Source organism: Aphanomyces astaci, assembly GCF_000520075.1.
Source record: "Aphanomyces astaci strain APO3 unplaced genomic scaffold supercont1.38, whole genome shotgun sequence".
NCBI lineage: Eukaryota > Oomycota > Saprolegniomycetes > Saprolegniales > Verrucalvaceae > Aphanomyces > Aphanomyces astaci.
In genome coordinates, this window is record NW_009798301.1 from 506,240 (window position 1) to 516,340 (window position 10,101).

Sequence of the window (10,101 nt, forward strand, 5' to 3'; positions counted from 1 at the left end):
GATTCTGTGAAGGCTAATACGTTCCCAATGAGCGGTTACAACTACATGGCCGATGTCCTATACTTACCAACGACGAAACGTAAATACAAATACCTGTTAACAATGATCGATATCTCGTCAAACAACATTGATTTTGAGCCTATCAAAAACAAGCAAGCGAATACAGTCTTGGATGCGATGAGGGTGATCTTCAAACGAGGCATCATGCCGAAACCGCAAGCATCAATTCGAACAGATGGTGGTAGCGAGTTCAAAGAAGTCTTTCATAAGTATTTACACGATGAATCGATCTTACACCGAGTCTCTGAGCCGTATCGTCTTTCGAACTGGCGACATTCGCTACAATCTGAGCGCAAAAAAAATCAAACAGATTTTGTATTATCCTAACAACGTACGTTACATTCGTGATGGAAAGCCTAATGTGTCTTATGCCGAATCAGAGCTACTCAAGAAGAACTAGAGCATCTTGAGTGAGTTCCCAACGATTGTAGCACCACTACCTGATTTATCGAATTCTTTAACAAACATGAATCGATCGAGTTCGATGCTACCTTCAAACGTAATCGAATCCGTCATGATACGAATAACACGTTCTGGGTGTAGGAGAACAAGGGTTGACATGATGCGACGACACAATGAAAGCAAGAACGGTTTGATACGGAATTGATGCTTGAAATAAGGCTTACTCTTATCGACAAGCTTCAAGAACATGAATCCGCTAGATTGACCGACAACTTCACGCAAGTAGTAACGAGCGTCGGTATCGTTAATGTCCGTGCTGTATTCGTCAGGGTCTACATCATCGAAAGGCTTGATGATCGTGTTAGTTGAGACCAGATGACCCCACGCAGAGCTCGAGAGATGCTTGACGAGCTTGTTTTTAGGAAACTTGAGCTTGAACTTCTGCAGGATGGAGAACCAGTTGCGAAAGACTGAGGATGATTCGATTAGGTCCTTTTTGTCGTACTTTAGGCACGTGTTACCAATGAGCGTCAATTGAATGTTACCACCATGGTGCTTGTTGTACACGTTCAGCACGAAATTGAGACTCGTATGAGTGTAATGGTCGTGCTTGCTGAATGCGAACAACTTCTCAAATCGCTTGTCGCCGTTGCTCTCAACCTTGACGTGGTAGATTCCGTACGCGAATCCAGCAGATGGAATCTTGCTAATTTTACCGACTTTACCTGCTTTCGTTGGGAATTCCAATCGATGAGCTGGATTGTCCGTTGTGCGACCGAGAGTGCTCGGATAGAACATCTTACGATCGTAGGTAGTCACTTCATCGTACGTTCCTGGCTGATTGTACATCAATCCAGCGCAGTTAGTTTTAGCGTACCAATCGGCTTCGACTAGCGTGATTGTGTCCATATGATCAGGAACTTGCAGATGATACTTCATGAACAAATGAACGCTATTAGCATGATTCGCGTACTTGGTCTTACCATTCGAGTAGCGAGCGATACTGGCTGAAATAGTCGAAGCGCTTCTTGAGGATGCCCGAATTCAAGATTTCGTCACGCCAGAGTACCATGTCATCCGCGAATCTAGAGAGTGCTTCATCCGATGGCTCATAGCCTTTGAACATCTCAAATTGGTTGCTCGTATAGACAAGCTTGTCGACCGTTGCGAATTGCTTCGTTTGGTAGTTAAACGTTCGGAACGTGTTGTCGCTTGTTTTGAACCACGTAATGAGTTGTTCATGCTTACTATATACTAGGAAAAGAATTGTCAATTATGAAACGGAAAATAATTCCCATTCTGAATTAACGCCGACTAATGTATATACAATGAAATCAACTACTGAGATCAAAGGAAAGCAAATCAAGACCATATTGACTTCCACGTCAACTCGTGCGATGCGCTTGAGTGTCAACCCTCGACGATCTGCTCGCAACCGCAATCACAAGCCTAAACGTAACCGCATAGTGAATCTACCTCCGCCAGCTTTGTCGTTCGTTAGGATCAAGAACCAAGCTCGGGATCTTGTTGAGAAGCATGGAGTCGATCCGAAGAAGATCTTCATTCGTGGCCTCACGAAGCTTGGTTACTTCACGATCAAATCGATGGGTAAGGATCTAGAATCTGTTTACGATACCATGGAAGAATATCTCTCTAACCGAGTCCATGACACTGCTAAGTTGCGCGACTTTTACAGTGTCGAAATAATGCTCTTCAAGTAGATCTCCAATTCTTTTTTTTCGATCCTGACAATTCTTTGCGTATTAGTATATACCAACATTAAACAAAATGCCGGCCTACAACGAACAAACCCGAGAACGAAAGCGCCAATACTACATCGAGAATCGTGAGAAGAAGATTCAATACGCGTGTGACTACTACCGTGCCAATGCAGCGGCCATCATTGAGAAGAACAAAGCGTACGCAGCTCGCAGAGGCGGCCGAGTAACGTTGACTCCGACGACTGAAGCGACTGGGGAGACTGAAGCGACTGGGGAGACGACTGAAGAAGCTTAATTGGTCGTAGCCTTTTTTTTTTGACGCGGGCACGACTCGAAAAAAATCTCCGACGGACCAATTTAGTCAAACTCCGGTTCTTCATCCGATGCGATTTGCTTGTTCCAATCAACCGGCACTTTGAATGCGTACATACGAGCGTCGCCAACTCGAATGCCTGTATACTCACACGAACGATTGTAATGCTGGAACTTCTCCTTGAAGTGATTGAACGTAATCGGTTTATCGCCTTGGGACTCACACCAATGAATGTATGCGTATTCGTATAGATCTTCCTTGGACGCGTACCAGAATTTAGGAGCATGTTGGAATTGAAACGTGATCTCGCCAGATTTGACTCCATTGATGAATGTGTCAATACCTTCAGCACCATTCGACAGCATCGATTCGTAGATGGTCGTTTTATGAATGCGCATTGGCAACTGAGTCGTGAATTGCTTGAGATAGCTTGCAAACTTGTTACAACCATCTTGATTCATGTTCGCGCGCAGTTTGGTGTAGAACGCATGATCTTCACGATGCTTGTCACTGACGTGTAGCACGGTTTGTCGATCGGCGAGCACACCGACCAAGTGGTTCGTACAAGCGATGTACTCATTCGTGTTGTTCGTTTCATGAAGCTCTTGGTACAACGGCTTGTATGTAGTACGCTTCTCAGTGATTGCTGTTTTCATACGATCCATACAAGCGCGAAAGACGGCCTTCTTCTCAGTCATTTCTTCGAACCAAACGACTCGCTTACTAACAACCGAAGTACCACCACGCTCGCCAAACACATCCGAGAGATTCTCTACCTTTGCGACGTTAGTAGTACCGCCAAAGATTTGATCGATGATCCATTTGAATGTCGACTTACCAACGCGCTTCTCCTGCGAGTACAAGATTAGCATGACTTCAGTACGAGAGTCTGGTTGGTGGATGATGTTCGCAAGATACGAGCGCAACCAAATCCACGCTTCTTCATCGTTGTTGCAAATCACTTCCTTCAGGTAATACATAAGCAAATCTGGCAACTCGCTTTCAGCAACATCGCCAACGTACGTGTATTGGAACGGCAAGGCGACGCTGAAAGTATCACGATCTTCAGGGCTATGATCCCACAAATGACACTGGTTGGTGAATTTGTGATACGGCAATGATTTTCAACACGCCAAACAGATCGGTATTCGAGATGCCGTTTGGGGTTTGATACGCGATGCGAACGTTCTTGAATTCATTGATCGATCGATGATGCAGAGGCTTTTGGTTGTGGTTGTTTACTTTTGCACGAACCGAACAATCGCTGCTAGTGGCCCCAAATACAAAGAATTCGTTGATGATGTAACATAAGAATCGCATCACACTTTCACGATTGCCAAATACTAACTGCTTAATGATCTTCTCGAATTCGACGTAGCTCATTGTGAAATCGTTTGTGGCATGATTGCAAATGATGCAATGCTCTTGAGCCCAATAAGACAGTTCGTTGTCTTCGAAGGAATCGTCGACCATCGCCTTTTCAAAATCTTTCATGGTGCGCCCCATTCCTTCAACCAACTTCGCGATATCGTTCGTAATTCGCTCGGACGAACAGATCGTGTCGGTGAAACCTAAGTCGAGCGCTGATTTGCGTTGCTCATTGAGCTCGGTTACCATCTTTTGAAACGCTTTCGCTTTTTCCTGTTCACCAAGCTTCACCGTATCAAGGGACGGAGTTTGTTCAACAACGATTTGCGGGCTCATAGTAGATTGGACTTCAATGGATTCTTCGGATTTGACTATATGAGTCGCGCTATTCTTAATTTCAGAAATGGAAAATAATTGTACATCGGATTCAAGGTCGTGCGAGGCTCGAGTCTTCGGACTCAAGAGCAAGCTCTCGACGTCTTCAGACGTATCGTTCTTGCAGATGTATCCGTTGTCGCTATCGTACTCGACTTCATCAACGTTAGGAGCAGCAATAGGAGCGGCGACAATCACTTCCTCTCCAATAGGAGCAGCGACAGTCACTTCATCAACGTTAGGCGCGGCGACCGCGGGTTGGTGCTTACGGCAATAGTCCGATCCGGCGACCGACTTGTTCTTGCATTGGGTGTTCTTCAAAGTCTGCGAGATGCACATTGTTATTCGATTTGTTATACTAAGAATTTGTTTGCTTAGGATTGAATTTGTTGTCCGCGTTTATACTAGGGAAAAGAAATGTCAGGATTGAAATCGTGAAAATTAAACTTCAATCTCGACTCGTTTGGTTCTCAAACGATTGAATGGAATCTTCTCATCAAGTAAGCTTCTTTGGAGAAAAGCCTATTTGCAAGCTCGTTGTCGTTCCGATTCAGAACAACTACTCGGATTTATGTAGTTCACGTAGTTGATCGCAAAATCGCGATTGACGTAATCGATCAATTTTTGTGGCGGTAGATCATGCACGTATGCAATTCGATGACAATGCAGGTATTGCTCGGCCTGAGATCGAGTTGTAGCGTATTGGTTTTGAACCTTCATAAGTGATGTCGAATTTGTAGTTGCTATATGAGATCGACAAAAAAAGAAATGAGCTCAAAAGAACAAATTGCCCGCAGCTAGTTCAAGCGTATACCAAAGCTTGACTCTCTCTTGTTCCGATGGAAGGAGACTATTTAGAGCGTTCCACCTCGCGAGCTGACCTTTGAAATGAAAGTTGGCGAGTTTGATTAAATCTGCAGCTGGGGTGCTCTCGGAGAATGGAATGTGGTGACGTTTAAAGTACGCGATCGCTTTTGCCTTGGAAAACTTCATGGCTATATTTGTTACTCGATCACTTCAGATACGATGCTACCCAAGAATGTTTAGTTTTAACAGCCATCCATTCGAGATACTTGGGATCCATCAATAGCAGATCTCCGAACGTTTCATCAGCATACTTACCGAATCCGAGTTTGATGCCGCTAATGAGATTGTCAAGAATGTATTTGCGCTGTTGTGGCTTAATGTACAGTACTCAGTCGTCGTTAGCAGATATGTAATATACGGAGGGTCGATTTCAGCAATTTCATCAAGTGACTTGTCTTTGTGACGACCGAAAGTGATGATGTTGGACATTGATTTTATATTAATGACGAGATTGTGTGTTTATTTTATTATTTGTAGTTGCTTACATCTTCGTCCAGTACAAATGTTCATACCAATCAACGTGGCAAGCGACGCCCGACAATGTGTACTTCTTCCCGCCACCGAACGATTTGATCAATTTCAGAACTTCACTGGGCGATAGGTCCAATCGAGAGCTGAGTTTGATAACAATTTGCGCAAGCGCGACATCGTGTTCCTCATTGGCGTTCATCATTGTTTGTTCAATCGTCTGTTTATATTCTATCACACACCTTAATTCAGGATTAAACGCTTTTCTCGGAGAGACTTGTGAGAATTCACAAAAAAAAGATGATCGACCTCACAATGGAATGCGCATTTGCAATTCCATTCGCATTGGGGCTGTGCGGTATTCGATGTAATCTAATTCACTTTGATACCAATGATTCAGCGCTTCTATGGTTTCTTCAGTCTCATCGTACTCCTCGAACAACTCATCTTCAGTAATCAGCCCATCTCGCCGTTCCAACTCGGAAACTCTTTCATGCTCATAAACCGTGTAGAGTTCTTCCTCAAACTCCTTGTTTACTTTATTGAGGGCTCGACGTCTCCAAATTGTAGGCGTGGCCATGATTGTTTCAACTCGATTGTATTATATTCTCTTACCCACCTTAATTCAGGATTGATTTCTCGGAGGTCGACGACCTCATCGCACGTTTATATTCTGTCCCGGGACAGATTTGAAGTTGTCACATTGAATTGCGGCACTCGAGTATTAACGATCGTGGTCCTTGAGATTGGAGCTCATTTGTCCCATCGTCCCATGGGTCATTTCAATGTCGGCTATAGCATAGTAGATTGAGATATGCATGGCTCTTGAGAGTGGAGCGTAAATGTCCCATTGGCCAATTCTGTCCCATTGGTTGTCCCATTGGATTCTGTCACTCTAGCATTAACGATCGTGCTCCTTGTTACAATGGCCCATTGTCCCATGAAAATTTACAAAAAGTCGCTATAGTAGAGTAGGGTACCACATTCACGTTTATACAAAAGCGAAATAAGCTAGTTAGCAAACATACTAGGTAACCATAGCTTAGCTAGCTAGCTACCATCATGCAACTTCTTTTCTTTCTCTCTAGCTACTTTCTATTAAAAATACATGGGACAAGTGGGACAGAATTACAAGAGAGACGCAGAGCCTTCCTGCTATGTTCTGCGCTAGCAGAATCTGTCCCAAATTTGTCCCATTGGTCCCATTTTGTCCCTGGACAAAATTGGGACAGAGTTCCAAACTCGAGTTCACTCTTCTTGATCTTGTCTCACTAAAGAGTAACTCGCGCGTGAGCGCGATTGGAGAAGACGTAGTCTTCGAACATCGTAATGACCCGCAAGGGTCTGTGAAGGCCCCAGCCTTCTCCCTCTCTATTGTTTTTTTAGTGGAGTTGCTCGCCATTGATGCGAGCCACAACGACGGGTAATTCACCAGTATATCATCTCCTCTCGTTATCACTATGCTAGTTTTCAGTTAAGGTACCTCCAAAGCACAGCAAACAGCCACGAAGAAGCAGCATGGCCAGGTATAATTGGTTTTGATTGAATACGTGCATTTATTTATAGCCAATCATAGACTTCCAATAACTTCATTATGAAATTTGCCATTAAGAGCCGACTGAAAATGGACTTGGACATGCTGGGTGTCCTAGACGCCCAATGCCTTCCGTTGGAGTCGCAAACGAGGAATATCCTTTCAGCACCGTACGATGTAATATAAGTTCAAGATATCACTTATAAAGAGCTCCAAATAAGACCCAGGCAGGATCAATTCGAAAGGCACACAGCTATGGGAGCGTGTAGTGCATGCTGACTGTCACAAAAGCGCTGCTGCGGGAGGCTAGTGGCGTGAAGTGCACTATGCACGTTCACTTCGGTTCACCAGGCTCCCGCTGCAGCGTCTTATGGCGCTATCTGCTACACACGTGCTCGCTGCAGGACCCCAGCCATTCATCGTGTTATTTAGGGAATTTTGAGGATTCCTCAAACGTGGCGTTGTGCGACCGGATATTGTCCAAGAGGTGTGCTATGAAAAATCACCCTAACCACTTTCACTCCTTGACTTTTTCGACAGGCTATTTGGCCAAAATATGCTGTCCTATAAAAAGACACGGAGTAAAATATATTTTACTAATTTAGTATACCTAATGTTTGCACTGTGTGTACGAGTAAACAAATACTACTGTAGTATTAGTACTACATGTACAGTAGTATTATACCTGATGTTTGCGACATTACTGTGACTAACCCTGAAATAAGTTCAACATATCTGAATACTGTACCGTAAACCGTTCAAACTAATACTCTACTCGGAGTAGTTAGATGAGGCATATGTTTTGTACTCTGACCACCTTGTCAAGAAGGGGCACTTTGGCCTGTCTGCTTTGGCCTCTTTGGCACATCCGGATTGTATCCGGATTTTGTGCCGTCTGGGCAGATTTTTGGCTCCGACGGCACAAAACACCGGATAAGGATATTATCCGGTGTTCCCTTTGGTTGGCTGTAAGCAGTCGGATAATCCTCACTTTCAGTTTTGCCCCCGACCACACAAGTGTTCTTTGTGTGCCTCGTGCTCTCGCCCCTTTCCTCAGTGCTACCTCTTTCCTCGTCCTCTTAACAGGTTATGAGCCTCCTTCCTACCTCTGCGCAGCCATTCGGTGGCACACCACTCGATGAGTCGCGGCCTCTGGCCTACACTCTGTGGAAAACGGACTTCTTGTCCCAGGCGACGACACGTGATCTGGCGGGATTCTACATCGAGCCCAACCATGTTCCTCGTGGCAACCGGCTCGAAGCTCTCAAGGTCAGCAAGACCTACCTCGAACTCGATGAGATCGACAACTGGGAATTTTATGTTGTGGATATTTCCTTATCTGAGTATGATCGTAATTTGCGTTTGTCGGAAATCAAAGCGCACACAGCCGCCATTCAGGTCAAAGCGATCAACGTTGAGGCGGGCAAGAAGCTCGCAGCTCAGTGCTCTGCCGCGCACACATTCTTAGTATCTGCCATCTCGGTTAACCTTCGCCGCCTCTACCAGACGACGGTGTGTCCCTACTCGCTCTTTGAGCTTCTTAAGGTTCGTTTCGAATCTAACCCCATGGACAACAACCCCGCCGTCATTGCCAACCACCTCCGAACTCTCAAGTTCACGGAAGAGAGTTGTATCGACACTCTGGCTGTTGAGCTCACTGACCCCGTCAAGCTTTACCGCGTGTCAATGACCCCGCCCTCCTTCAACCTTTTGGACGCGTCGGCGATCTCGTCTATCGACTACGACACCCACATCTGGAACTACCACACTCTGTGTGCCATGTCTGACACCTTTATCAACGACAAGGAGCTCTGGGAAGTCGTAACGAACTATGTCTCCACTGCGCGGAGCCGCCGGTACCCCCGTTGTTGTTGATGACGTTTGGGTGTCGCTCCGTCGTATTCTTACGAATCGGCTCCAACGCGCCTCTGCCCTGGGTGACCACGGCTCTGCCGCCACCATCCAGTCTCGTTCTCAGTTTGCCGCGGTCACGCATACTGTTGCGGCCCCTGCGCCTCCCCCCACAGCTATCAGCCAGCCTGATGGCTCGTACCATGTCCTAAACGCGTTCACCATCCCAGCATATGCCCATCATGACGCCGGCAACGCTGCTTATGATGCAGTCAACCGTGACCTTGGATGCGGTCGTCCTCAGGCTGCTACCAACTACACCATCATACCATCCTCCCTCAACCGTGTCCTCGAAAAGCCTCAACCGCCTAGCGTGCTACCCAACGTTTTTACTACAGGCTCTGCCCCACTGTTCGACATATTTGCATCGCCGTCGCGCCCTCCACTACCTTCGACTCTTGCACCTGCTTCGGCTCTGCCACTGGCGCCAGTTATCGTCGAACCGTCCTCATTGCCAGCCAACTACGGGTCTCCCGTTGACGCCGGTGATCTCGAAGTCCCGTCTAATGAGGTCCTCGTTACCGACCGTCTACACCTCTACCCACCACGCCCGTTATTCTAAATCCCTGCGAAACCGACCAAAGTGGATCTTCCACTGTTCCCACCCAGTGCCTTCTTGGCTGCCCGCAGCGACGTTATTACCGCTGCATCGGAAACACCCATCAAGGTGGTTCTCCAACTTCCACCACGCTGTGTCGACGGTGTTCGTCCCCATCCACCGTTCCAAGTCATCAAGGGAAATGGCATTTTTGCCCTACACGCGGATCTCCGCTACTGTGCGAATGATGCTGGTGACCCACCTCTACCTCAATCGGTGACCTATGGTCCTGCCAACTTCCCCGCTCTGCGTGAACATTGGATCGTTGATTCCGGTGCCTCCACCTCGTGCACTCCCAACCGAGATTATTTCTCGCGCTACGTCCCATGTGCGCTGTCTTTGACAGTCGGGAACGGCGCCAGGCTCCCAGTTGTCGGTTATGGCGCCATCTCGATGCTAGTGGACATGTCGTCCCGCGACCAAGTCGATGACATCCGTCCATGCACTTTGCGCCTCAATTTTGGCCTAAATTGCCCCGAACTAC

The 10,101-nt window shown here is 46.4% G+C and overlaps 3 protein-coding genes across 3 annotated transcripts; 1 reads left to right on the plus strand and 2 right to left on the minus strand.

Moving 5' to 3' along the window:
• Positions 1 to 682: 682 nt before the first annotated feature.
• Positions 683 to 1,588, minus strand: H257_12102 (hypothetical protein; the record flags this gene model as incomplete). Its single annotated transcript, XM_009839213.1, has 3 exons — positions 683 to 687; positions 753 to 1,168; positions 1,446 to 1,588. 3 exons carry the CDS (start codon positions 1,586 to 1,588, stop codon positions 683 to 685), a joined length of 564 nt encoding a protein of 187 aa, XP_009837515.1.
• Positions 1,589 to 2,540: 952 nt separating this feature from the next.
• Positions 2,541 to 4,578, minus strand: H257_12103 (hypothetical protein; the record flags this gene model as incomplete). The annotated part of the gene is made up of 4 exons (XM_009839214.1): positions 2,541 to 3,268; positions 3,335 to 3,567; positions 3,938 to 4,137; positions 4,285 to 4,578. 4 exons carry the CDS (start codon positions 4,576 to 4,578, stop codon positions 2,541 to 2,543), a joined length of 1,455 nt encoding a protein of 484 aa, XP_009837516.1.
• A 3,619-nt stretch (positions 4,579 to 8,197) lies between these two features.
• H257_12104 (hypothetical protein) lies at positions 8,198 to 9,581 on the plus strand (the record flags this gene model as incomplete). Its single annotated transcript, XM_009839215.1, has 2 exons — positions 8,198 to 8,929; positions 9,087 to 9,581. The coding sequence occupies 2 exons, from the start codon at positions 8,198 to 8,200 to the stop codon at positions 9,579 to 9,581; spliced, it is 1,227 nt and encodes a 408-aa protein (XP_009837517.1).
• Between the last annotated feature and the right edge of the window lie 520 nt (positions 9,582 to 10,101).